The sequence below is a fragment of the Blastocystis hominis genome (assembly GCF_000151665.1).
Source record: "Blastocystis hominis, Singapore isolate B (sub-type 7) whole genome shotgun sequence assembly, scaffold_7".
Taxonomy (NCBI): domain Eukaryota; class Bigyra; order Opalinata; family Blastocystidae; genus Blastocystis; species Blastocystis hominis.
In genome coordinates this window covers 47,676-75,509 of record NW_013171866.1, presented here as the reverse complement: position 1 = coordinate 75,509, position 27,834 = coordinate 47,676, and the positions used below count along the sequence as shown (strand labels likewise).

At 50.1% G+C, this 27,834-nt stretch overlaps 6 protein-coding genes; 3 read left to right on the top strand and 3 right to left on the bottom strand.

Moving 5' to 3' along the window:
- Positions 1 to 2,021: 2,021 nt before the first annotated feature.
- GSBLH_T00004456001 (uncharacterized protein) lies at positions 2,022 to 2,756 on the bottom strand (the record flags this gene model as incomplete). Its single annotated transcript, XM_013043351.1, has 3 exons — positions 2,022 to 2,121; positions 2,153 to 2,586; positions 2,619 to 2,756. The coding sequence occupies 3 exons, from the start codon at positions 2,754 to 2,756 to the stop codon at positions 2,022 to 2,024; spliced, it is 672 nt and encodes a 223-aa protein (XP_012898805.1).
- A 3,729-nt stretch (positions 2,757 to 6,485) lies between these two features.
- On the bottom strand, positions 6,486 to 7,839 carry GSBLH_T00004455001 (Tetracycline resistance protein; the record flags this gene model as incomplete). The annotated part of the gene is made up of 7 exons (XM_013043350.1): positions 6,486 to 6,670; positions 6,704 to 6,979; positions 7,018 to 7,068; positions 7,100 to 7,254; positions 7,288 to 7,519; positions 7,551 to 7,631; positions 7,662 to 7,839. 7 exons carry the CDS (start codon positions 7,837 to 7,839, stop codon positions 6,486 to 6,488), a joined length of 1,158 nt encoding a protein of 385 aa, XP_012898804.1.
- Positions 7,840 to 11,821: 3,982 nt separating this feature from the next.
- GSBLH_T00004454001 (uncharacterized protein) lies at positions 11,822 to 13,204 on the top strand (the record flags this gene model as incomplete). The annotated part of the gene is made up of 1 exon (XM_013043349.1): positions 11,822 to 13,204. One exon carries the CDS (start codon positions 11,822 to 11,824, stop codon positions 13,202 to 13,204), a length of 1,383 nt encoding a protein of 460 aa, XP_012898803.1.
- Positions 13,205 to 16,030: 2,826 nt separating this feature from the next.
- On the bottom strand, positions 16,031 to 16,206 carry GSBLH_T00004453001 (uncharacterized protein; the record flags this gene model as incomplete). XM_013043348.1 has 1 exon in its annotated part: positions 16,031 to 16,206. One exon carries the CDS (start codon positions 16,204 to 16,206, stop codon positions 16,090 to 16,092), a length of 117 nt encoding a protein of 38 aa, XP_012898802.1. The 3' UTR covers positions 16,031 to 16,089.
- A 7,704-nt stretch (positions 16,207 to 23,910) lies between these two features.
- On the top strand, positions 23,911 to 25,950 carry GSBLH_T00004452001 (uncharacterized protein; the record flags this gene model as incomplete). The annotated part of the gene is made up of 1 exon (XM_013043347.1): positions 23,911 to 25,950. One exon carries the CDS (start codon positions 23,911 to 23,913, stop codon positions 25,948 to 25,950), a length of 2,040 nt encoding a protein of 679 aa, XP_012898801.1.
- Positions 25,951 to 26,193: 243 nt separating this feature from the next.
- GSBLH_T00004451001 (uncharacterized protein) lies at positions 26,194 to 27,232 on the top strand (the record flags this gene model as incomplete). Its single annotated transcript, XM_013043346.1, has 4 exons — positions 26,194 to 26,380; positions 26,412 to 26,496; positions 26,527 to 27,139; positions 27,170 to 27,232. The coding sequence occupies 4 exons, from the start codon at positions 26,194 to 26,196 to the stop codon at positions 27,230 to 27,232; spliced, it is 948 nt and encodes a 315-aa protein (XP_012898800.1).
- Between the last annotated feature and the right edge of the window lie 602 nt (positions 27,233 to 27,834).

Below are 27,834 nucleotides of genomic sequence, written 5' to 3'. Positions count from 1 at the left end.
GTGTAGCGACTCCTTCAGCAATTTGTGAAATATTCGGAGAAGCAATCAAAGGGTCTGTTCATCGATAGAAAAGTGTATGACACAGCGACATTGCTTCTGTCGAGCATCAAAGAAGTGGAGAAGTTGATGTTGCAGCTACGAGCGCAGCGGTACGAAGTTCAGAGTTGGAGCAAAGTCATAAGTCGAATCGATCGATTGGAAAAACGGCAGGCTGCCTGTGCTGCCTTGATTGAAGAGGATCAGGAAGTGTTGTTAAAAGTAGAATTAACCTATTTGTGTGAGTGTAGTTGGAAGAGAACATCAAGTTGTCTGTATCGCAAGTGGAAAAGAATTGGCAAAAATAAGAAGGTGTTTGTTGGATTCCGATTTGCATGAATTCCCTGAGTGACATTGAGTGCACGATAAGGAAAATTGGGATAGAAAAATATGTTTATTTGCTTTTTGGGCATGTTGATGCGATTGCTAGCGGGAAAAAGAAAAATGCATTGTACTTGGATTGAGAACATAAGTGAAATGTAGAGTACCGCGTATTACGACATACGGTGAAGAAATGCAAGAAAAGCACATCTACACATTGCAGAAGTACATATCTATCATTTCGCCACATCAGCGCAGATTGATTTACTATTGTTGTGAGCGGTATTCTAATTCTTTTGCAAATCCGAAGTTGGCTCGGCTTTTACTGCAGGAATGCTCGTTACTCTTACACAAAAGTACCCCTAAAATGTCCTTATCCTCCTGCTTTAATATGTTGGAGTGGGATCCAAGTGCTTATCTATCGGAGTCCAATCCGAATGATATTACGTTGCTTTCAATTCAGGAATCACAGTCTGCTAGCGAGATGGCAATTCCGGAGGAGCTTGTTCAACACGTTTCGATTGTGAACTCCATATTATCGGATTCTTCGCTTCACTGGATGAGCGATCCTTCCAGAATGAAAGTGTTCGAAACAGAACTCGATGCGTTGTTTACCATTCTGAACTCCACAGTACTCATCAATGCTTTCCTGACAATTTTTCATAGCCCTCACTGGTTTCTTCGCTTCCTTCTCTCCATCTTTCCGTTCCTCTTCCAGAATCTTGCTTCATTCAGTTTTATCCTCATCTTGTTTCCAGCAAATCTCCATTGCCTGTCCTCGACTTTGTGCTTCAATCCTGCTTCTTTCCTCTTTTATCGGTGGATCACGCGGCTTCTCGAGAATTGATTTCGACTCTGCAGGACTTTCTTCGTTCGTATCCGAGTGTAGAACTGCATTTTTGATTGGTTGATGCTTGAAGAGTACGATTCATTCCGTTCTGCTCCCGCTTGTTGAGGAACGAACCATTTCGAAATGGAGTGCGGACGTGGTTCTGCGTTGTCTTGACGCGTCTCTTTCCCTTTCAATTCGAGAAATGATCGTGGAAGAGTTGATGAAGGAGAGTAGAATGGCGGCGAGCGAGTTTTCGGTTCCGATCGCAAACGGGATCTTATCGATGGACGAGAAGAAGAGCTATTCGGACGGATTGTTTCGATTGTTGTCTCGGTATGTGGCGAACAAGGCGATTTCGGCAGTGTCCTTGTTAAATCTGCTTCGAAAATACATCAAAGCCTACGAAGATCGTTTGCATAATCAGAAAGACGCTTTGCTTTTGTTGATTGAGCAGTTGGATACAAACCATCCGTTAAAGAAAGTCGTGAATTCGATGATATCGAAGCTTTGATGATTGGGAATTGTTTTGTGTTTGATTCAAGTCGTTTTTTTAGCAAGCCTGTTTTCTTGCAAACGATCTGTTTTCATGATCCTCTCTTTCATCAATTTCCTTTTTTTTGCTGTTTGATTCTTTCATCATTTCTCTCATTTCCATTTATGCTTTCCCCTTCCTTCCTTCCTTCCTTCCTTCCTTCCTTCCTTCCTTCTTCTTCTTCTTTCTTTTGGTTCCCCTTTCACTCCACTCCACTCTTTCACTCCTGTTTCAAACAAACACCCCAGTTCCTTAAATATCAATCGATCGCAATTTCGTTAATCCACCTCCAGCCCTCCTCTAATGCAGCGACAAATCATACAGCGTCCGCTTCTCCGGGTTCCGCAGCGTCTGATACGCCTCAATCAGCTCCTTCGCTCTCTCCTCGTCCATCGCATCGCTACTCCTCACTCCTCCCCTCCGCTCCGCACTGCGAACAATCCGGATGCACCTGCATAATCAGCACGCGGAAGCTCCGCTTGATTTCCTCCTCGCTCGCACACCGATCCACTCCCAGAATCGCGTAAAAATCGCCCGTTCCGCGCGCGCCTCGCTGCTGCGCCTCCTGCTTCATCTTCATCTTCATTTTCATCTCCACGAACTCTTCGTATTCCTCCGCATAGCTCTTATAATTCACGTTCAGCAGCTCCATCCACGCGATCACGCGGTCCTTCCACACTTCCCACCGCGCTTCTCGCGCGAACTTCTTGCTGTAGTAGCTCTCGATCACCGACACATCGCGCTCCGCAGCCACACGTCGCTGCAGCTCGCTCATTTTGCGCTGCTCGCGACTCGAATGCAGCCGAATCACCCAATCGCCCAGCTTTTGATAGCAGAACTTCAGCAGCGGGATGCAGAATTTGTCCTACCGCGGTTATCCACACATGAAAAGCGCACGAGGCGGTAGAACGGGACGTTCGTGAATTTGGGCATCGTGTGGATGGAGAGTCCCGCGGGAATCCCGGTGGTTCCGCTGATGAAGATGGTGAAGAACTCGTGGAGGTTGTTGTTCTGGGCGATGATCACGGGGAGCATCACCATTTTGACGGAACGGTTTTGGTACTCGAAGTAAACGTTGCGGATCGAACCGTGCATCAGATGGGACTTCTGATGGAGCTTGTAACGCTCTTCTTCTTCGACGTTGGTGCGGACGATATCCCACGCGGTCTGCTCGTAGATTCCCCAGGGTTCGATCTCTTTGACGCCTACCATGATGGAGGGATTGAGAGGTATTGCGTTTTCGCATGAGGTCTTGACCTCCTCCAACTAGATGTGAGCAGAGCACCGCAAACACACACAAATTTATAGTTATAGTCCTTTCCTCCGTAAACTTGGCATCTCTTTCTCTTGACTGGATCTTTATCAGAGTATGTAGAAACTGCGCATCCTCCGTTGAAGTGGATATAGCAATCAAAAGAAAAACTCCAGAATGGAAGGTAAGCATGCTACGCATTAATTTCGCTTCACTCGCGCCTACACGGCAGTTTACATTAACTCCCTTCAAATTTGTATTCTTAGACACCCAGAAACGAATGGACGCAAGCTCCCGCTCTGCGTCGGTGGCAAACGGGACATAGAGCGGGTCTTCTTTGTGTTTATAATACATCCGTGTGAAACACGGAGGAACGAGCTTTCTCACAGGAGTTAGTGGAGAGAGCCGCAGTATCATTTGAGAAGAATAGAAAGCACCCCCTAAACCTCTCATACAATACTCTATACTACTTTTGGTTTGATTTTTAGAATGGAACTTGGTTAAAAGAACAAACAACCGATGTTAGAACTCATCGTCAAATATTTCGCTCACCGACTTTTTAATCCGCAGTTCCAGTCCTCCAACCATGTCGCGATCCACATACCTCTTCGCTACACTTCATTTCCTCCTAATTCCCTCACCATAACCCACCAGCTTCTGCAAATCCTCCGTCTGCACAGTCTCCTGCGTGGTAGCACTGGTCCGACTAATGATCTTCATCGGCGTGACATTCGGGATCCTCGCCTTCGGATTCTTAATGTAATCCGCCCGCACGACTTCCAGCAGCACCATTTTATTCTCGGCCACCTTCATCAAATCTGCATGTTTGTTCAGAATGTGCTTCCGCACGTAATCCGCGTTCTGGAAGTTTTTAAAACACAATCGGCATTGCCGCATATCCACCCGGGCCTCCGCTTCGTTCCCCGCCTTCTTCTCCGGCACCACGATGTTTTTCTGATAGAATTCTTCCATCGCAGAACCGCGGATCTCGCGCTCCCGCGCTTCCAGCGGCGTTTCCTCGCTCAAAACCCGATCCACCGTCGTTTCTCCCAATTCCGCGAGGAGTTTCGCCGTGTTTTCGTCGATTTGCCGCGCCCACGCTTCGTCTTCCGGCGTCGAATCGGCCGAAGAACCGCGGGAGCGGTCCGACCCGTGATGCTACGTGGAAACGTGGAAGCAAGGAAACGTGAAGCGCGACGCCGAACTCGTAGTGATTGGTTCCGGCCCAATAATCGATGCCAAACACGCGTCGCAGCAGAAACGCCAGCGCGTCCACCTCGAAATACGGCGGAATCCACGGATGTTCCGTCGTGAACGCGTCCAGCTCCTTCAACAGCCCCGTCTCCAGGCCCTACCGGTCATCCTCGCGCGCCGCGCCCACCCAGAATCGCTCGGCGGCCGCCCAGATGGCGCGTCCATTCTGCCGGTCGGCCTCGATTCTCCGCGGGGAATTGGCGATTCCGCGGAGCGGCGGGAGTTTCTCGGAGGGCTTCCAGAGCGAGCAGAGCATGATGAAGGTGCGCGGCTTGCCGTCCTCCTCCTCTTTGAGCCCGTTGAGCCCGAGACAGGCGGTGTCTTTGAGCGGCACGTGCACGCCCACCATGCGATGAAACGCCGCGGCGGTCTGCGCGGGGGAGGCGAAGAGCGCGAAGGCGGGTCGGTTGAGTTCCGCGGGGGGGCAGCGGAAGGCGTCGCCGAAGTAGACGGCGTCGAGCCCGTCGAATTGGCGCAGCCAGTCGAGGAGGCAGCGGCGCGTGCAGCGCGGAGGGATCGCGTGGATGTAGATGCAGCGCTCTGCGAAGCCGTTCGGAAGCGGACACGCGAAGGAGGACGCGTCGAAGTCGCGGGACTGCGCGGCGGGGAGGAAGAAGGAGTCGGTGCGGAGCGCGGAGCGCCAGCGCAGGGCTTCGGCTTGGTGCTCGGCGCGGCATTGCTGGAGCCATTGCTTGTGGAAGGAGGGGATTTCCTGCTCCACGAGCCACTCCTCGTTCGCCATCGCGTCGAAGAAGCTGATCGCGTTCTTGTATTGCTCGTGGCGAAGGTAGCTGCCGGTGAGGGGGTTGGAGCACTTCGCACTTCTCGTAGCCTTCCTCTGCCTCCTCCATCGTGATGGTGTCTTGCTCCCGGAGAAGCACGTATTCGCGGTAGGACAGCTTGGCCGCCACTTTGGGAAGCTCGATCGTGGGAATGATCTCGCGCGGAGAACTCAAGTCCATGTTCTGTCTTGCCTTTTGAACGGATTGGATTTGCTGCTGTTTCGTATTCTCTCTACAGAATTATTTAATTACATTGTCCAAAAACGACTCGGACGGTTCCTCTTCCATAAGACGTTGGGAACTGCGAGAACGACTACGCGATCGTGATCTCTCCTCTTTATCTGAGCGGTGGGAAGAAATTCTAGGCGTTATTCCTTCAAACTGCAAAACGAACGATGAGGAGCGTGACCGTTTTCTATGATCATTTCTAACCATTAGACTATCCAGATGCATAACATACTCGACCATTTCATCCATCTCCACCATTTCACTTTGATTACTCACTTTCTTAAAATGATTTGAATGTGGAATAAGCCTACTTCCTCTTCCATGGAAGGTATGACTATTTTGGGTGTGTGAACAAATTAACCCTGACAAATTGCTCGTATTTTATAGCTATTCTGTAAGTTCTGACTCTTCTATTTATAGGATAATTCTTTAATTTGGTGTTGGCTTAAGAATTGACAATCTTTCCCTTATTAGTAGTAGTCGTAGTAATATGGTAGATAAAGTAAAAAACATTATCTGCTCTAATATTATCTCTTTGTAGTTAAGAATGGGTGGAATCGATGTTTTCCATTTGACTCCCAAACATTCAAATCCAAACTCTCTTCATCTCTTCCATCCATCGGTAAAATTATATTGGATTCTTTCGTTTTGGATCTTGCAGCACGTGGCTGTCATCTTCCCATAATCTAATGTCGGACGATCAACTGAATGCAAGTGAGCTGCGAAAGCGATATCACAGAGGAGGTACCATTCCAGACAGTGACTTGAGTGCCTCGCAGCTCCGTGGACGCTATGGCATTGAAAACAATGGTCGTACCTGATGCTCTCGCTTGATTCCCATCTAGATATCGCATCTACAACGAACCCCGCTCTCATTCCCGTCGTACTAGCTGTAGGCTGTTTCTTCCTTTTCTATATCCTCTACCACCTCTTCAAATGCCTTGTTTATTCAAACAAACACTCCATTTTCCCACCTTTTTCCAACTCTCGTCTCCTCCCACCTTTGACATGCGCTGCTGCATCTCAAACTCCTTCGAATCGGCCAGCGACACCTGTCCGGCCAGTCTTCCTCCGGGTAAGTAGTTACAGATCAGCATCATGAATGTCAAGATTCCACCTACATCCCATGCGTTCCCCGCCTCCTACAAGCCAGCAACGACGCATAAAACGGCAATTCATTGTTCATGGGATAGATATTGTTGAGCACGAGAGGCGAGAAAAGCTGCGCGAGTTGTCCTCCCACGGTAATCAGCGACAGCGCCTTTCCTTGTGTGTCGTCGTTACTCTCCGCCTGCCCTCGATCCCAGGCCTCAGCCCTACCGATACGATGGCTGGCGGAGCGGGGGCGGCGAATCCGTAGGCGACGATGATGACGATGCCTCCGAGAATGAAGATGTTTTTGTCCTGCGCGACGCAGAGGAACATGGCGAGCGCTACGCTTCGCACCGCGCAATGGACAGCCCTACCGCCTACGATGCCGGCCCAGGACGCCATGGTGGGGATGGAGAAGTCCTTGTGGATGAGGAAGGTGAAGAGCCAGCCGGTCTGGACCATGTTGACGAGACTGCCGATGCAGCTCATCACGCCGAACATGAAGGCGTCGAGCTGGAAGTGCTCCATGCCGTAGATGGAAACCACCGTGTCGAAGATGCTGAACACCCATTTGTTGCAGAACTCGCCGATGATCGCGATCACGATCAGGTAGTTCATTGTGAGCTTCGCGTTCTTCATTCGCTCCATTTCTAAAAGAAAGTAAGAAAGAAAAAAAGAAAAGAAATACCTTGCTTTCGCATTTGCTTCAAAAACTCCTCTTGAATTCGCTGCGATTCCTCTTTGCTTTGACAATCCACCCCGTCCAATACCCATATCGAGAAGCGAAGTTCGGCCACGGTCGCTCTGGTTGACTCGGTTGAAGGTGGCGAGGATTTCCTTCTTTTCGACCACAGAATAAACGGATTCCGGGAGCAAGAAAAAGGCGTAGACGAACGAAAACGCGTAGAGCACGATCGCAAGATATCTTTCGTTTCAATAAGCACGAGATAAAGCATACAGAGGAATGTAAAGGTCAACCTTGGAGAGAATACCTCCCACTAAAGGACCGATGCACTGCGTAAAGTTCATCACGCTCTCCAACTGAGCAAAATATCTCGGTCTCTCTCGTAGAGGAGTAATATCCGCCATATAGGCTTGACCTAGAGCAACCATGTTATCCATTAAGCCAGTAGCGACGCGAGCCGCAATAAAAACATACACGTTGGACGTAGTGTAGCAAACAACCGACCCTAAGTCTCAACTACAGAGTGTGTTTCTCACCTAACGTCAGTCCAAATAGAGACACTACAATAGCCATTCTTCTGCCAATCCGATCGCTAAGAGCGCCAAATATGATGGAACCTGGAGGTGAAACACATCAACAAGAGAAACTTAAAATCATTGACAGATAGTAGCCGCTGAAGGTCAAAGAGTACTGAAGACTCGTCGTGTTCAGCACTTCATTAACAAAAGGAACAAGGGGTAAAATAATGGAAAATCCGGTTTGACACGCAATAGATACAACATATAAGTGGAATCTTGATCTGTTCCTCCCAGCAGTGGTGAGCATAGTATAAGAATTGAATCAGAATCATTCTTTTATGATTACTATCACTGTGGAAACCACTGAACGTACAGTCCGATTTCCCATCGTTCAAGTATATGGTTTGGTTTGTGTAATGCACACATGCATAATGGAAAAATATCACAGAAGATAACAATCTGCATCATCCATGTCCATTGCCAAATCCAAATACAGTAGAATGGTTTTGGTATGCATAAAACAAAACTGGCACATAACTCACCAGCATCACCAGTTGGGTGATTGACCTTTTCCTTCTATTTCCAGAATACTAGGCTGCTACAATACAAAGAAGAATTATGGAATGAGGATCATACTCTTTTTGGAATGGGTCAGCAACTTGCTGTTCCAACGGGATATTCCTGCAATAATGACGGATTCTCGTATCCGCAATGGTGATTGTCGAATAATCGTTTACTTATGTTGCAGGTTCTACCCTAAGTTTGAAGTGAAGACGACCACAATATCTGTGTGTAGAAGTACAATAGCAGCGTTCACTAATGGTGACATGGCTGTCTACCAGCGAATTCAAAAGTTTGAGCAGGGTGAAGGGTTAAGGCCTAGATTCGATAATTCTGTCACACCGCTGGATTTTATGTTCCGACAGCTATTCCACCGGCTGTTTATTGTATCTCCTGCCTTTATTCGCGTTTGCCATCGAATTATTGTTTTTTGATTAGAAAAACCTGAACATCCAAGGAGAGAGAGGAGTATATCTCCGTGCTACCGACATCTTGAAGACGGATTTCGCTCGCGTCGTCTTTTTGCTTTTCTGTGAGTCCTAGAACTTTTTCAACGATATTATAACCGAAGCTTGTAACCAATTGTCCACCTGTTCAACCCTCGAGGTATTGGAGTGAAAGGGTGATTTATGATAGAGGATCGATTATACATACAATTACCTAATCACATACTATAACAAGGCATACGGCATCGATGCGTATCTCTTCGCCGACATCGGTACCGTGATCTTACTGGTTCTCTCTGACTGCATTGGGTTTCGCGCCATTCAATCGACTCACACGCTAGAGAAGCGTTCATCAAGAGTTGCGCTGCCTGGGTGAACCTCCTCTCGAAAGGTCTGCAAACCTTCCTCGACTTGAAACGTTTCCCCTTTTCTCCTTTTGTGTCGCGTAGTGACGCACAACGTGTACGGAAGCTTCTCTCTCCGCGAAACCATGCTCTCGCTGAAGCAGCCGTACATCGAGTGGAGCGATGGCATTCTCTCGACCGGGTATCATCCTATCGACCGACAGCATGAATGGCTACTAACGATTGTGAATATATCCATGTTGTGATGATGTGTGGTGCATGATGCATGATGCATGATTGTTGGTTGGGACCTTCACGGCACGTTCTGATCCATGTGAACACGGGGAACCAAGCGGATATCTGTATTTTTGACGTGCTGGACGCGTTGAGTGATTATGTGTGGATTCACTTTACGGACGAAGAAGCGATTTTTATGAATCATCCATATCCTTGTTGCAATGAGAATAGTGAGATTGCTGTTCTATATATATATATATATATTATATAACACAGCAAGTGCTGTGATGTTGAGTGTTTCTTAACATGCACAAAATATCCGCAGTTTGCAGCACACAAGAAACAGCACGATGTGAGGAAGCGGGAATACGATGAGATTTAGGAGTTCCTGGAAAGATTAACCTCCTTTAAGAAGGATGTGGGGAAAAAGGCGGACGTCGTTCTCGGCAAAGAGCTGCTGGACTACTGCATAAGCTGGCTGACGAATCACATCCGAGTTGTGGACGTACGATGTGTAGGAGTCGATTGAGGCGTAGAAACTCATGATATCGTGCTGTATCCCTCCTGAAGAGCTGAAGAACAATAACATGTTCATTAATACACCATGTCCTTGTGAGTGTTTGTGAAACGAACTTCTGTTGATTTGTCCAAAAAACCGTTTTCTAGAAAAAGGTTGCTGACATCCTTTTAGGTCTTTACTAGTTATACTTTGCTGCGTTGTAGGAGTCTGCCTTTCTATTTTATGAATAGCTAGTTCAAACTTGAAGGAAAAATGTTTGAGGAAAAACGTATCTTGTGAAACTGTGCTGATCATGTATAGCTGAGATCGTTCAAGCAGACATAGAGGTCGGCACCCTTGCGCAAAAGTAGGCTTTAATCTTACAGTTTTACGTATAGTGACCAGAACGAGGAGCCAGTAACCTGCAAAGGTAGTTGGATAATTTGTAGAACGAAACCCTAAACGAGGTTTTCCTGAATGAGAAGGTAGGTGTGCGTATTTTGACGTAATTTTATCTAGGAGGATCCGAATCCCGTTGGAGAGGACAAATCCGAGGAAGACATTTCGAGTTTGCTCCAAATTCCGGCCAAAGAAGGAGAGAGCATCACTGACATTTCATTTCTAATAAAAAACGAAACAGTTCAGGGAAGTGTTAGCGACATCCCCTTTATTGACCCGGCTATCGTGAACACTACCGATTTCCCCGAACAGGAGGAGATTGAGGGTGTATCGCTGGTATTTAAGAAATATATTTATGTACGCTTTTGCTTTTGCTGCAATCTAGAATCCCTCGGAGCTTCGCTCCATTCGAGATCAAATGTCCACTTCTTCAGCTCCAAAGCGGTTCTTTTCCTACAGGGTCGTTCCACTGGATGAAGCCAACGCGCTTCTCCTCGACCGTGAAACCAAGAAGGCTCCGCCCAGCCAGTTCCTCGACATGGACAGCGACGAAACTCCCGAGTGGGACCTTCCGGACACTTCGCACGGCCAATTGATGGACATTTCGGTAGGCTTCGGTCCGCGCATCGATCGTAGGCGAACGAGGACATCATCCACGCCTCGTCGACCCCGAAGAAGAAGAAGAAGAAACAGCAGCAAGTCGAGCAGGACCCAATCCGCGTCGACGGTTCTTTGGACGGTTCTTTGGACGGTTCCGCCGACCGCCGCGTCGAAGCCGAGGCCTCTCCCCGCCCGTCCGAGCGCCTGGATGGCGAGGCGTCCCCCGCCGCGGACCGCGTTTTCTACGGGGGTCGCGGCGCCGTGTTCGCGGACGATTTGGAATCCGATCTGCGTCGCAACGCCATTCGCCGCCACCAGCTCCCTCTCCGCCCTGGCTCCTTCGACGCCCCCGCGCGTCCCCGCGGGGAGCCCGCGCTCTCCGACCTCTACGGCCCCGCCTCTGCCTCTGCGTCTTCGTCTGCGGGCTACGCGCCGCTCGGTCTTGGCGCGGGTCGACTGTACCGCGATCGTCCGCTGGGCGGCGCCGTGGATCGCATGCTGCTGCTGCAGCTCGGCGAGGCGGGCGAGCGCAAGCTCGGCTACCCGCTCGGCTACGCGGAGCTGGGCCGCGGCCCCGCGCCCGCGCTGACCGCGCCGCCGCTCGACGCGCCGCGCTTCGCCAAGCCCGCCAAGCCCGCGCGCGAGAAGAAGCCCAAGGAACCAGCCCCGCGGGACAAGACCAAGCCCAGGAAGCCGCGGCGCGCGGGCCCGCCGCTCTCGGAGGCCGCCCCGCGGGAGGAAGTGTCGGCGCAGCGGCTGCTGGGCGCGTACGCGCAGGACGGGCCGCTGGCCGCGCGGCGCCTCCCCGAAGAAATCCGCGCCCCCTTCCGCTACGCGGACGCGCTGGACGAGCTGGACCCGCGGGAACGCGTGCAGTTCGACGAGATGGGGAAGTTCCCGCCCGTCCGACCCGCCGTGCGCCAGCGAATGCGACCCGACATCCCGCAGGATCTCCGACGCGACCCGCGCAGGGAGTTTCGCCAGGACGTACGACCCCCTCTCTACCCCAACGTACGCTCCGACATGCGTTCTGACATGCGTTCTGACATGCGTTCTGACATGCGTTCTGACATGCGTTCTGAGATGCGGTCCGACATGCGTTCTGACATACGTTCTGACATACGGTCCGACATACGTTCTGACATACGTTCTGACATACGGTCCGACATACGGTCCGACATACGGTCCGACATACGGTCCGACATGCGGTCCGACATACGGTCGCTGCCGAGCGGCCCCAGCGGAGCGAAGGGCGTGGCTCCCGCGGGGAGCGCGGGGCTGGCGCAGGGCGTGGTGGCGGGGATGCCGCAGCTGGTGTCCCCCGCGGTGATCCCCGCGGTGAATCGTCCGCTGGGCCAGGGCTACGTGCCCGGCGTGGCGGCGCTGATGCCCTTCATGCAGCCCGCCTACTTCGCCCAGCAGGGCGGACCCCTCCCCGCGGGGATGGCACCCACGGCGCGGTTCCCCGCGGAAGCCGGCGAGCCGGCGGCGGGAGAGGCGGAGGAGGCGGGCGAGGAGCCGGCGAGGCCATCCCCGCGGGACAGCGTGGGAGAGGAAGGAGCGAGAGAGCGACGCGGCGAGGAACAGGACGATCCTCGGGCCGCCCAGCCCCGAATGAACCAGGGAATCAATCAGGGAATGAACCAAGGAATGAACCAAGGAATGAACCAAGGGATTAGTCAGGGAATGAACCAAGGGATTAGTCAGGGAATGAATCAAGGAATGAACCAGGGAATGAATCAAGGAATGAACCAAGGGATTAGTCAGGGAATGAACCAAGGGATTAGTCAGGGAATGGGCCAAGGGATTAGTCAGGGAATGAATCAAGGAATGGGCCAGGGAATGAATCAAGGGTTGGGTCCGGGCTTGGCTCCCAGCCATGTGCCCCGATCGGTGCTGGCGGATCGTCGCCCTCGCGATCCCCGCGATCCCCGCGATCCCCGTGATCCCCGCGATCCGCGGGACCCGCGGGATCTTCGCTCGCTGCGTGCCGGGAGTCGCGAGGAGGCGGGAGCGCAGCACGCGGTGCCGATGATGGTGTCCTACGCCTATCCCCCCGCCGCCACGCTCCCCCCGCGGGAACCGCATAGACCCCAGGGAGAAACGCCCGGCGGACAGTCGGTGCTGCTCCCCGCGGGGATCAAGCAGGACCGCGGGAATGCGGCGTACTCGAACATGCCGTATCTGATCCCGACGGCGGTGAATCGGATCGTGCAGCCCATGCAGGGCCATGCGATGCAGCCAATGCAAACAATGCAGACCGTGCAACCAATGCAGACAATGCAACCAATGCAAACAATGCAACCAATGCAACCAATGCAGACCGTTCAACCCATGCAGACAATGCAGACAATGCAGCCTATGCAACTCTTGCAACCCATGCAGTCGAATCATTTGTATTCGTCAGTCCCTATCTCGCAGTATCAACAGATACAGCAATCGCAGATTCAGAATCAAAGCCAGAATCAGAGCCAGTCTTTTGAAAAGCAGACATTGAAAACGCGTACATTTAATGCAGAGTCAGTGAACGCCGCCCCGTTCGTTCCTGCGAGCGAGAGACAAGCGGACCTAGAAGAGGAAGAATAGATTTTGGAAAGTGAATAAACTAGATCAGAGTATGTGTAAACTTGTTTGTTGGAAAGAGAGTGCGTACATTGGACGAGTAGCGTGTTGTTTGGTTTTTAGTCTGTAAATAACGCTGCTTAAGCTCAGTATTGAAGTGTACCGAATTGTTCCTTCTGTTCTATGGTCAGTGATACGAGCTTTTATCATGATTTCTCTTCAGTAGAGAGTCATTTAATGAAGATTCACGTGCATTTACACATTATTAGTCCATTTGTGAATGTTTTTAAAATCAATAGATCAAGTCATGATCCTTTGGAAACTCATAATTATTATAAATGTCAAGCACAACTAAGTAAGACTGTGTCATTATCATATACACTAGTGTGAATATCCAAATGAACTACAATGACAAAAGAGAGCATTTTCACAACAGCAATTTTGCTCTCTATCTGTAAACACTGTTTGGAATATCGAGGTGTTAGCAGTATTCTTAAACAATAAGCACGATCTCTAGGGATTAATAATCTTAGAGATTCGTTATACATAACTGATTTTGTTTGAATTCAATTTTGATCATTGTTCTCTTTTTAATAGCAATCAAAAAGTTTGAATATTGTAACAGGATAACAAGCGATAAAGTGGAAATCAATAAGAATGGACTCTAGGTCAATGAGAAGTATTCTTATCTCAAGTTACAAGACTTATCTATTTACTTTATTGGAGGGAACAACAAATCAATCAATCAATCAATCAATCAAGAAGCTAATAACACTCTAGTCCAGTTTTGTATTTTCAAACAAAAACCCACACACTACAATATTCAATCGCATTACTAAAACTAAAATCCAGTACACGTATTTCCATTAAAGGTCAATATAATCGGCGGATTGCCAGAGAGTGCACATCCAGCAAAAGCAAATGTACTTCCACTTGTCATGATACACGATTTGCTTTTACCCAGGATGTACAGATCCGCCACTGCTGTATAGGTAGCGACAGAAACACTATCTAAAGTCATGATTTGGGTATCAGAGAAGAGTGCTTTCTCATTCACAAAACTCACATTTCGATCCGTCAGATTCCGTTTCAGATAGTTCTTTGCATACATCGAATCTGAAGCAACATAAATGTTATTGGTTTGGAAGTGCGCTTCTATACAGCGAACCGCTACAGCGAGAGACCTTATTGATAACCATTGCTGATCCAACGGGAAATCGCTCAGTCTTCCACCCATTCTCAGCTGAATCGCATCAAATGATTGAGTATCCACGATCGGATATCTCATTCTCATGATCTGCTTTGTCAGGTCAGTGATTGGCATAACGTTCCTCAAAAACTCTCCATAACAATAGTATTGTTGGAGAGAGGAGGAAATCCTTTTCTGAAAACTCACTATTCCATTGTGCAGGAGAATATCCTGGTATTCCTTCAAATTGATCACGAACTTCAGTAGAAGAAAATTTCCAATTACTGCAGTTATTCTTGTTGGGAATATTTGATCAAGAGTTCCTTTTGAAAAAGCCAAGTATGTGAATCGCAAATCTTTATAAAAATATTCGCCGTCTGGCTTGGGAATCAATAAATAACTGTAGTGAAGCAGATAGCTTATATCTATATTATTCACAATTTTCTCAAAACGATACCTTCATCTGGAACATACACAATCTGCCCCATATAGTTCTGCCGAATGCTCCACACCTTATGCCACAGTGCAGAATAAGGAACTAGAATTAAACAACAGATTCGAACGTACTGATAATAGGGATTCTGTGTCTAATTGATAGAAAATACAATCCACTGAACAGCTGCAAACGATTCCCCAAGCCTTTATAATTGGGTAAAAGGATCAAACGCTGGTTTGAACTCACTCTATGCATAACTTGATTGCAATCATAATATATTACAAAGCCCTTAACTCCGTAGACTGTATTTGACCGACTTCAATATCAATTGTGTGGTTCAAACTGACTCTATCACTAAAAGAATGTATACAAATATCAAACTATTACCCATATCTGTTTATGATTCCAGGAAGAGAGTCCCGAATCCTGGCTCCTGCCCTTATTTGATGATCTTGCTTGGCATTGAGTAATGCTTCAACATTGGCATCTGCAGTTGTGCCATTTGTATTATTATTATTTATTGGTGGAGTAGTGACATTGCTACTCCAATCTGTTACTGTTTCTAACCGACTATTGTTTCTTAAAACGCTTTTTGAGTCCGATACGATTACATTTTCACTTTGCTGAACTAATGATACACTATTCTTTGGACTTGCTTTGTCAGAACATCTACATAGAACAAACCGAGTGATTTTATACCTTACAGACACTAAAGATGTTTGGCAAGCCTGAAATGGGAAATAAAATAACCTATTTGATTCATAATTCATTACGTAAAATTGTGACCTATATTTACAATCCCAATAAAGTAAAACAGCATATAACTTGCAACAATGATCAATATTATCTTCATTCTAATGAAAACAAAAAGACCAGAGAAGTAATAAAGACTACCAATTATGGGAGAATATTGGTATTCCAAAAGTTATTGTTACTCTATAGTAGTTTCATGATTATTATATGAAGTGTGAGTAAAGTCAACGTGACCTTCTATGTACAACATGACAATTCCTAATTATCCAGACACCCATATAGACAATTATCTTGTAGCAGAAAGGAATATTAATTTTTACCCTGTGGGATACAATTACTTGAAGCTAGTGGTATTTTTCAAGTACTGTTATAGTACTGTGTTTGAATTATTCCATTTGTACATATTGCCATTGGTAGCAAGCCACTTTCATGAACTGTTAAAGTATCGAGGATTATTGTTCACAAATAGATCACAGAAGTTATAATATTACTATTACCATAACAATTAAAGTGTTATCTCCACTGTACTCATTACAGCTCTTTTAACCTATTACTTTCAAAGCACACTTGCCTTTTTAACGGAATAATCACAGGAGGTTTGCCTGTGATAGCACATCCAGCGTAAGCAAATGTGCTATCTTCCGTCATTATGCATTGCTGGCTATTTCCCAGAATATAGATATCAGCCACAGCAGAAAAGGTAGCGATGTAAACACCTTCCATGTTATTCAGTTGACTATCGGAAAACAAAGACTTCTCATTGACAAAAGTCACATTCTTTCCTTGTAGTCTCTCTTTCATGAATCGCTTGGCCTTTATGGAATCAGAAGCTATATAAAGATTCTTTGACTTGCAATAGGCTCCAATACATCGAATGGCAACATTCAATGAGTTCATGGTAAGATAATGATTAGGCATGGGAACGTCCGATAATCGTCCTCCCATTCTCAGCTGAATCGCGTCATAGGGTTGTTCAAAAACGATCGGATATCGTACTTTCATCATTTCCTTTGTCAGATCGGTAATCTGCATAATGTCTCGTAAAAACTCTCCATAACAATAGTAAACCTTCATATGGGACGACACCTTTTTTTGGAAACCAGTAATTCCACTGGCTAATAGAATTGGATGATAAGGTTTAGAATCGAGAATGAATCGCAGAATGTGCGAATATCCGATAATCGTTGTAATGCCTGTAGGTAATCCAATTCGCTCATTGCCCGTCATAATGAACTTCCTGATTCGTCTTAAATCGGTTTTGACGTAATTCCCTATTGCTTTCACAACAATTAGATAGCTAAAATGAAATAGATAATTCAAGTCTATTCAATCACATAATAATTCACTTATCGATACCTTCATCAGCAGCAAAGACAACTTGCTGAGGGAAGAATTGCTTGATAGTCCAAAACTTGTCCCACATAGCAGAATGAGGAACTAAAATCATTAAAAGGAAGCAAGGCACAGTCCTACTCACAATAGAACAGTTATGTCGGATGGCTATGAAATACAAACCACAGAAAAGCTGTAATCGATTTCCTAAACCTTTGGTATTGGGAAGAAGGAACAATTTTCGTTTGGAACGAACCCTATTATTTGACTCTACAAAAACGAAACCAACAATTCACGTAACTCTTCGGACTTAATCATGGAATAGTCGATAGGCTTGGAGCCTTTTTTGTCCAAGTAGTCTCTACAAAAAAACGAATCAACCATTTCCTACCCATATCTATTCCACCGAATTCCAGGAAGGTGGTCTGTAATTCCATGACCTCTCATCACGCGATGATTCTTTGATACATTGTAAACTAATTCTATATCCTTTGAGTTGCTACTTTGCTTTGCTTCTTTTTGATCGTTCTCTTCATTCTTTGTAGTATTTGGCACACTGACAGTAGGATTGACACGAATAGTTGGAGCAACAGTAGCAATCACTTCCTAGGATGTTAGCTAATTTATACCAATACGGTAGAGCTATTATCGCTCGAAATCACTCTATACAAAAGCATATATTGCTGGTACATACTTTGAAAACGAAGAAGTACTTACGCGAGTAGGTAAATATAGAAATTGAGGAGAGATAGTTGAAACAGTGACACACAGCAATGACACCCTATGATTAACACGTAGATGTAATAGTCAACCCCAAATAGACAAAAACGAGCAAGAGTAGAAACATGGGAAGGAAAAAATATTGAAAAGAAACGCAACGGTTTTGTGATTAAATATATTTCAAAACGGTTTCAATTCTTCATTGTTTGCGGATTAAAAGAATGATTAATTCTAATTCCAATTCTATTACGGGATTATTTCTTTGCCTGGAGAACCAATTAGTTTACCAATGAGTCACGTATCATTTTTCTTATAGATAGTAATGTAATTTTCAGTGATTAAAGCAAACAGAACAAGAATCAAGGTGATATTTGTTTAATCTTTGAGTGAGATAACAAACTTCATAATCTATCAAATACATTGTGAGTATGTTCTCTGTTATATTGAGAATTGAAGGGGTTTCTAATATCAAGGTGACATCTCTGTAGTTGTGGTACATCTGAATATAATGGATATAAAAACGATGAGGGTATGTTGGATATTATGCAGGAGTTGAATGTTGTATACAAATGTGTTGTGTACTTGATACGAAAATGGAAATCTATTTCTCTTCTCTGTTTTTAGAATATAATCAGCAATATGTTGATATAGCGATACTGGTAATAGTTTGAACGCAAACGAATATTCTCGTTCTTTCTTTAAGTAGGATAATTACTACAACTATTTCTCCATATATATATATATATGTGTGTGTGTGGAACAGTCAAGAAATAATCAATAAACAACGTCTCTCATTTCAAACTCCTAGATTGTTTCCAATATCTAATTGGTACAAAATAAATAGATAAATGTTATAATAAGGACTGTTAGGACAGCCTATCAGAGAGTACTTTTGCGTTTTTGTCGTCTCTTTACAGAAAACACTTTTCAATTGTTTTGTAACATTTGTGTCATGATATCTTATCGTACACATATACCTTGTCCACATCCAGAATCCCTTCCTTTTTCAAATAGTAAAACTACCATTTCAAGATATTATCTGATTCATGACATTATTCCAAATAATGTCATTTTCAAAGCAAGTATTAACACACATACAAAAACGAGCATCAGCAAATACTCAACACACAATTCACCTCCTTCCTATTATTCCACACCATTCTATTTCCATAATACGTTTCAACACCTTCGAGCTCTTTCTATCAATCCCATGTGCTTAATAATATGTTAAAGCAATTTAACCATACTTGATGATAATCAAGAACACCTGTACACGAACTTCTAAACGAGTGTGCTTACTAGATATTGCTTCATAGTGACAATGAATGCAAATGTAGGTGTTTATTTTCCAAATAATGGGTTCTTATGTATAGAATTTCTTTGTAGTTGTTCTTGTCGTTCTTTGTGTCATATCGAAAGGTATTAGCTCCGTCAGCACGTTATAATGTATAGCTTCATTCGTTACTTCTCCCAGTATTGTTTCGTTTAGCCCGGAATCAGGTTCTGCGAACTTCACAATGGGAGATCGAATTTTGATTCAGTTTGATCAAGAGATCGAATGTAGCACGAACTGTGTTGCCTATTTAATGCAGGACGCCCGAGTCACTGTTCTGAATCTTTATGTTTGTGGTGCACTTTTCGTATCATGTCTAGGACTCCATGATTGAGGGAACCACGTTGACTCTTATTCCGCAGCTGGAGCTCTCCCAAACCTATAGAATTGCCATTCCCAAGGGTTCTATCCTTGGAAAGAACAAAATGCCGTTTGATGGTTTTTCTGATTACATTATCACTACCATGGACTCTGCAGAACCCGTCCTTGTGAAGACGGTCCCTGAGATGAATGGCGAGATTGGTGTGAGCGGATCCCTTGAGTTCCATTTCAACAAGGACGTGATGGTCACAGGTAACTGGACATCCAGTATTACTTGCGGATCAACGGTGCTTGCGATTCCGGAGGACATTCCCGTGGTGGCTGAGTCGGTTCTCACGATTCCGTTCGAGATTCCGAGCTCGATGCAGTGCTCTGTGATTATTGAGGAGGGAAGCATCAGTGATCTCAACGGCAACGAGTATTCGGAGCCTATCTACCTTGCGTTCCGTATCGCTGACATGGATCGTCCGGTCGTGGCTCTCCAGCTGCAGCCAATCGACGATCTCCAGGCCGCCTCGCGTATTTCGGACCTCATTTTCCAGATCACGGACTCCGCCTCGGTTTCTCTCTCCGGAGCGATCGATGGCGGAATCACGGTCCGCTCCTCGAACTTCACCTTCCTGTACACGGCGGAGATGCTTTCGCTGGAGAACAATCGCGTGGTGATTCCCAACCCCATTCGCTTCCAGTCCGGCGAGAGCGTCAGCGTGGATGTGCCTGCTGGCCTGATCGTGGATGCTTCGGGTAATGGAAACGAGCGAGCTCAGTTCAGCATTGTCATCTCGACGGAGACGGTGCAGCCGGTGGCCCAGTCGCTGACGTCGAACACGGCGTTTGATTCGGACGTGCTGCACCTGCAGTTCTCGAGCGTGGTGACCTTGGGAACGGGCTCGGTGATGCTGACCTGCCAGGGATGCGAGTCGGTGATCTCGGTCGCGTCCAGTGCGCTGTTCGTGGAGGATCGCACGTTGAACATCCCCTTCTCGGGAGCGCTGAGCGGACACAGCTATCTTATCACGCTCGAGCCGGATGTGGTGTATAACATCTTCGGAAATGGAAACGATCTGACGGTGCTGGAGGAGACGGTCACGATCTACAGCTCGCAGAAGCCCGTCTTGCTGAAGGATGCATGCAGCCCTGCGGATGGCGCGCACTCGGTCCCTCTGTCGACCACGCTGTCGCTGGCGTTCGACCAGTCCGTGCAGCTGACGCTGGACTGCCAGCTGTACGCGTTTGCGGACACCGTGTACAACTCGCATAACGTTTCGCTGATTTCGATGACCACCGAGCTGGCGACGGTGCAGCTCTTCTCCGTGGAGTCTCTGCTCCCCTTCGTTCTGTACACCGTGGAGGTGCCGGAGGGTTGCTTCGCGAATCAGTATGGAGTCACCAACGAGGCTTCGTCGCTCAGCTTCACCACGACGCGCGACATGGCTCCTTCCGTGGTGTCGTTCAATCTGGAAGGTCAGTCGGACGTGCTGCTGGATTCTGTGATGGTCTTCACGTTCGACCAGGATCTGGTGATTGCAGAGAACGCGACGATCTTGGTGAAGGCACGCGATCAAGTGGCGGTTCAGCGCCAGATCCATGTGGTGTCTGGCCACAGCTTTACTATTTACAACACGAAGAAGGCCGATCGATTGTCGGCGAGCACGGAGTACACAGTCCTGATCCCGGACAACGTTGTGTGCAACAGCGATAATCTGTGCATGATGGCCATCACGTTCAATCCCTTCACCACGGTTTCCTCTTCCTCCTTCACCGTGATTTTCCAACACTCGATTCCTACCTCGGGATCGGTGCTGGTCCCCGCGGACAGCAAGCTCACTCTGTATTTCAGCGGTCCTGTGCGCGCCACGACGGGCAGCTCGAGCGTCGTGACCATTCTGGAAGAGTCCCAGCCCGTGGAAGGATCCATGGAGATCTCCGAAAACCAAGTGGTGATGACGTTCCCTCTTCGCAGCGGCAAGACGTACACCTACGTGTTCGACGAGGACGCCTTCTCGTCTCTGCAGGGAGAGCCTGTGCTGTATGATATGGGCTCTTCCATGTCCTTCACTGTGGCCGATACGGAGGGACCGGAATCCTACGCGTTCGAAGTGGACAGAATGCTTTCCCTGGTTCTTCGGTTCAACGAGAATGTGGTCGGAGGCAATGGCACTTTGCTGGTGAAGAACAGTGAGGGCGAGGTCGTGCTGCCTGCGATCTACGCGAACGTCGAATCGCCCAGCACGACGGTGATGATCCCTCTGAACGCTGAGAACCTGCCGGATGACATCTACGAGTTCGCGTTTGACGAGGACTTCGTGCAGGACATCTACGGCAATCCGAACCTTGCGTTCGTGGAGTCCTTCGGATACGATCGCACGCCCCCCTACATTCTGAGCATCGCGGCGCCCAGCTCCATCCTGGGTCCGTTCGTGTTCTCGATGAACGAGCCCGTGGAGGTGCTTCCATGCGAGATGCAGCTGATCGACGAGGAGCAGAACGCCGAGACCATTTCCAGCTTCTCGCTGGTGGAGGTGGACAGCCAGACCTTCCATCTGTTCCCTGCCGTGGCTTGGAAGGACCAGACCCTGTACACGCTCGCTGTTCCTGCCGGATGCTTCGTGGATCGTCGCAACGTGACCTCGGTGGTGGTGGACAGCTTCCAGGTCCAAACGCCCGCGCTCGCCTCGCTGGCGGTGAACAGTACTGGCTGCTTCCCCGAGAAGGACGCGGTGGTGTCGATCGGCCTCATGATGGGCGGCATGGTAGTGATCCAGTTCGATACGCCGGTGCAGTATATGACAGGCAAGGCCGTGTCGCTGGAGAACACGGAAGGCTGCGTGCTGGCGGACGCTTCCTCGATCATGGTGAGCGGCTCCGAAGCCTCCTTCCTGCTCTCGAACAACACTGCCTGCTTTGCCGGCCACGTGATGCTCGTTGCGGAGGAGGGCGCGTTCGTGTCCTTGACCACGGGAGCGCAGAGCCCCGCCTCGAACGCCGCGCAGCAGCTGTACGCGTTCTCCTTCCTCCCTGCCGGTCCTGTGGCTCTGTCCGCGAACGCGGTGTACATGCAGAGTCTGCAAGTGATGGTGGGATCCCGCATCGATGTGACGTTCAACAAGCCGATCCAGGCGCCCAGCGAGCTGAGCTACGTGCGCTTCCTGTCCTGCCAGGGCGATGTGGTGCCGTTCGCTGAGCGCATCCACGGCGAAGTGAAGGGCGAAGTGCTCAAGATTGTCGTGGACGTGGTCTCGCAGCAGGCGACGCAGGTGTGCGCGGTGCGCTTCCTGCCGGTGCTGCCTGGCGAGGGCGTGACCAGCACCGTGGAAGGCGAGGACGTCGCGGTGGGCGATGTGGTGCTGAGCCGCCGCTTCGCGATGCCGCAGATGCTCTCTTCGATCGCGGTCATGGGCGAGAGCGAGCTGATCTCGGTGCAGCCCACGCTGGAAATCACCTTCAACCAGAACGTTGTTCGCTCGTCGGACGCCTCCTGCGTGGCTCTGATCATCCACGACTCCCTCGCCACGCGCACGGTGGCTCTGCAGGAGATCGTGACCGTTTCGTCGACCGTTTTCCGCTGGACTCCCGCGGACACCGCCTTGCTGAAGTCGGGAGAGTCGTACTCGTTCATGGTGGACAACGGCTGCTTCATGATCGAGAACACCAACTCGCCTGCCACGGGCGTGAGCTCGATGCTCTACGCCACGGTGGGTCCCGATACGGTGGGTCCGGTGGTCGTGGGCGTGTCCTCGGGCGAGGCTGTGTCGGAGACGCTGGAGCTGGGCGCCACCTCGCGTCTGTTCGTGGTGTTCAACGAGCCCGTGCAGCTGGTGGAGAACAGCTTCGTCTATCTGATGAACACGGAGGACGCCTCGGTGGTGCAGATCCCCAGCGCGCAGCTGGCGGTGGACGCCGAGGACCCCGCTCGCGTGGAGATTCCCTGGCGCCAGCTCCGCCTGGCGACGCCTGCGACCTACTCGCTACGTCTGGACACCATGGCGAACGATCTGTCGGGCAATCCGATGCAGAGCATGACAATCACTTGCCGCGTCCGCACGCCGTCGGTGCCTCCCATGCCCGTGGAGAACGTGGAGCTCACCTATCTCCAGACCGGTGTGGGTCTGCTGTCGTTCGACGCCGCGCTGGATACCTCGCTGGAGGCGGCGATGTCGCTGCCCGGCGCTTGCCACTACACGGTGACCGTGCTGCCGCTGAACCAGCAGATCACCTTCGATGATGTGTGCATGGGCCGCGCCGCCACGGAGGTGACGCGTCTCGCCTCTGTGATCAGCCCCATCGACCCGGAGCTGTCCTCGGTGATCAAGATCACCGTGTACAACGACGTGGTCAACGACTTCTCCACCACGCAGTACTCCACCGCAGCGGATCCCGCTCCCGCTCCCGAGGCGCCCGCCGCCCCGGTGCTGCTGGCTGTGGAAGAGGACGCCGTGCAAGTGGAGGTGACCACACCGCTGACCTACTCGTACTCCCTGCTGAGCTACACGTTCCTTGCCGAGATGGACGATCAGGAGCTCGTGCTGGTGGATATGGAGGCGTCGCCGATGACTTCTTCGTACCGCATTGCCCTCCCCACTGTTTCGGACGCTTCGGACGCTTCGGACGCCACGGATGCCACGGATGCCGCGCGTCGTCTCCGCATGCGATCCAGCGCCATTCAGATCCGCGTCAAGGCCACCACGGCGATGGGCTCCTCCGCGTTTTCGCAGCCCCTGCTGGTGACGCAGACGGACGTTCCTTCCACCGTTCCGCAGCCCGTGAGCGCGGAGAGCGTGCAGTTCCTGCAGCTGGCGGCCGACGCCATGCAGCTGACCTGGGAGCCCGCCGCGTCGCGCGAAGCGATCACCGGGTATGAGGTGGCGACGGGATCCACTCTCCTGACCGTGACGGAGCCCTCGGCGGTGCTGCGCGGCCTGGAGGACGGCCCCGTGCTGGTGAACATCACCGCCATGAACACGGTGGGGAAGAGCGAGCCCACTGCCATCACCTTCGACTTCTCCTCGAGCATCTCCGCCTCCGTGGAGTCCGTGGTCCCCGGCGCCTCCTACGCGGTGGCCACGTTCTCGGTGAGCTTCGTGGACTCCGCCGTGGAGTGCGCGATCAACGCGGGCCGCCTGGTGCACGGCTACGCCGTGGCGGACGCGGAGCGCCGCGCCGTCGTGGTGTTCACCGGACTGATCTCGTCCTTCCACTACTCCGGACTCTGCTGGGCGTACTCGCTGTCCTCGCCCGCGGTCAGCCAGTCCGTGCCGCTCTCCTTCACCACCCAGTCCATCGCCGACTCCGCCTCCCTCACCGTGAGCGACTTCGTCGTCACGTCGCTGGGCGCCGCCAGCGTCAGCGTGGATGTGGACGTCCCTGCCGACGTGTTCTGCGCGCTGGCCGGCGCGTCCGAGCAGCTGCTGCACGGCGACGTGCTGGCGAGCGGGCTGAAGGCCGAGCTGCGTCTGGACGGCGCGAAGACGCTCTCCTTCACGCAGATCCCCGCGGAGGCCTCGGTGCGTCTGTTCTGCACGGCGCAGGACACGCTGGGCCGCCGCCTGGGCGAGCTGTTCGTGTCCCCCGCGGTGGTGGTGCCGAACCGCGTCGCGGAGCTGACCTACACGCAGTCGAGCGTGGCGAACGGCGCTGTGGACGTGTCGCTGCGCCCCTCGCTGGAGTTCACGTTCGACCGCGCGGTGAAGCTGAACCCTGACGCGGCGTTCGTGCTGGAGGACATGACCACCGGCGCGTTCTTCAACCTCACCGCCTCGACGGAGTCCGCCCGGCTGCTCCTCGCGCTCCCCGCCGCCGCCGCGCTGGAGCAGGCCTCCAAGTACACGCTCTACTCGACCGACCGCCCCGTGAGCTCGCTGGACGCCGCCGCCGTGGCTGCGCGCTTCGTGTACGGCGCCTTCACCTTCACGACCACGGCCTCCACGCAGCTGCCCACACTGCTCACCACGCCCGCCGACCTCCTTGACCTCGACCCCGCCGCCCCGCTCTCCCTCGTCTTCGACCAGCCCGTCTTCGTCCTCTCCGCGCTCTCCGCCTCGCTGGCCTCCGCCTCGGACGCCTGGACGGCCTCGCTGCCCGCCTCGCAGATCCGCACGGACGGCGCGACGGTGGAGCTGGAGCCCTTCGGCCTGCCCGCCAGCGCGGAGCTGACGCTGACGCTGCCCGCCTGCCTGCTCATGGACGCCGCGGGCCACTGCCTGCCCGAGCTGCGCGTGACGCTGACGACGACGGCGGACGCCACGCGGCCGCTGGTGCTGGAGACGGAGCCGCGTGAGGGCCAGAGCAACGTGCCGAGCGACCTCCCGCTGGTGCTGCGCTTCGACGAGCCCGTGCGGCTCTTCGCCGTGGACAACCTCGTGCTGCGGACCAATGGCCAGAGAGTGCCGCTGGACGCGCTGAGCGTGGCCGTGGAGGGAAGGGAGGTGCGGATCCTGCCGGTGCGCGGGTTTAACCGCGGAAACGAGAACCTGCCGTTCGTGGAGGTGCAGCTGGAGGTGGGCGAGGACGCGTTCCGCGACGAGGCTGGAAACAGCAACGAGGCGATGACTCTGCGGTTTACGGCCGCGGCGCAGCGGTGTGGAAGCAGCTATCTGTCCGGCTTCATGGAAGATGGGTGCAAGTGCTATTCGGAAGGTTCGAAGTGCTACTGCGACTGTGGACCTGTGGATCTCTTTGAATTGTAAAGTTGTTGCGTGTTTGTTGGAAAGACATTTCGAGAAGGGCGTTTCATTTCGGAAGAAATGAGTTCTTTTATTCGTTCTTCTTTGAAGAGACTAGAAAGAGGTTTCGTGCACTTTTTAGAACGGTAGGTGTCGGTTGGGGAAATCTACGAAAACTGGAGCGCATTGGACTTGTTCAAGCGGTCCACTTTTCAATTTGTGAGCACACCTTATCTGGCTGTAGACTGTGCATCCAAGCAAAACTCAATGGCATTAACTACGGAATTCGATGTGGATTCTATAATCGACAAACTGTTGGAAGTCCGTGGAGCGCGGCCCGGAAAAGAGGTTAATCTTCCCGAAGAGCAGATAAAGCAGCTGATAACAAAGGCGACTGATATTTTCATGAGTCAACCTGTATTGTTGAACCTCCAGGCTCCGATCAAGGTTTGTGGTATGCGCTGTGCTCACTATTTGAAAATCAGGCGATATTCACGGTCAATACTATGATTTGCTCCGTTTATTTGAATATGGTGGTTTTCCTCCGGAAGCCAACTACTTGTTTTTAGGGTAAGAGAAGGGCGAGGTCTCGAGGCGTAGTGATTACGTAGATCGAGGGAAACAAAGTATAGAAACCATCTGCTTATTGCTCGCATATAAAATCAAATACCCGAAGAACTTTTTCATTTTACGAGGCAACCATGAAACCGACTACATCAACCGCATCTACGGTTTTTATGACGAATGCAAGCGCCGCTACAACATCCGGTTGTGGAAGCTGTTTTCTGACTGCTTCAAGTGCCTTCCTGTCTGCGCCATAATCGAAGGCCGCATCATCTGCATGCACGGCGGTCTCTCCCCCGAATTGAGCTCGATCGACCTGATTAAAAGCATCCAGCGTCCTTGCGACGTCCCGGACAAGGGTCTCCTGTGCGATCTGCTTTGGTCGGATCCGGAGCGCGAATTGCTGAGCGGTTGGGGCATGAATGACCGCGGCGTGAGCTACACGTTCGCGGAGGACGTCGTTCACAACTTCCTACGTCAACATGATCTGGACCTTGTGTGTCGCGCGCATCAAGTCGTGGAGGACGGGTACGAATTCTTCGCGGATCGAAATCTGGTGACGGTGTTTTCGGCGCCGAACTATTGCGGAGAGTTCGATAACGCGGGAGGGATGATGAGTGTGGACGAAGACTTGATGTGTTCCTTCCAGGTGAGGAATGGAAAGGAGGGTGAGCGGTAGATCTTACGGCCTGCGAATCGACAGCAGAAGTATTCTACGGGTATGAATCCGAGGGTAATGTGATGGTGTGTTTGTTGATTAAAAAAAACACACAATGTATAAAGAGAATGCAATGACCAGATTACTTGGTTTTGGGAGACAAAACGGCGTGGAAAATGTACTTCCCAATTTTAATCCTCCCTCGACACTTCAACTTTTCACCCTCGTTTCGAGGAACCCATTTTGCAGTGGGGACACAACTACAAGAACGCTTTTCCAGTCTGGAAATAGCAACTTTCGGGGCGGAATAAGGTACACAAGAAACTACGTGAGAATAAACCAAAGATTGGCATCCTAGACTTCTATTATACACTTGAGGCGGCCAACAAACTAGTTCACAGAAAACAGCATAACTTACATATAGGGTATAGGTTATAATATGGGCGACTCAAAGGGGTAACCGCACTCATATATCATGAAACAAACTTAGTTAATTTTGAGACAAGGTGAATTTGATAATGTGTCGTTTCATTGGTTGTTCATTGCACAAGTACAGTTATTGGCATTAACTATAAAAACAAGCTCCTTTTCCTATATAACGTAACAACACAAATGCATTTACAGAAAAGATTATGGAACCCCTTATTTTGAAGTAATAAGCTCAAACGAATCATTACCTGAAACAC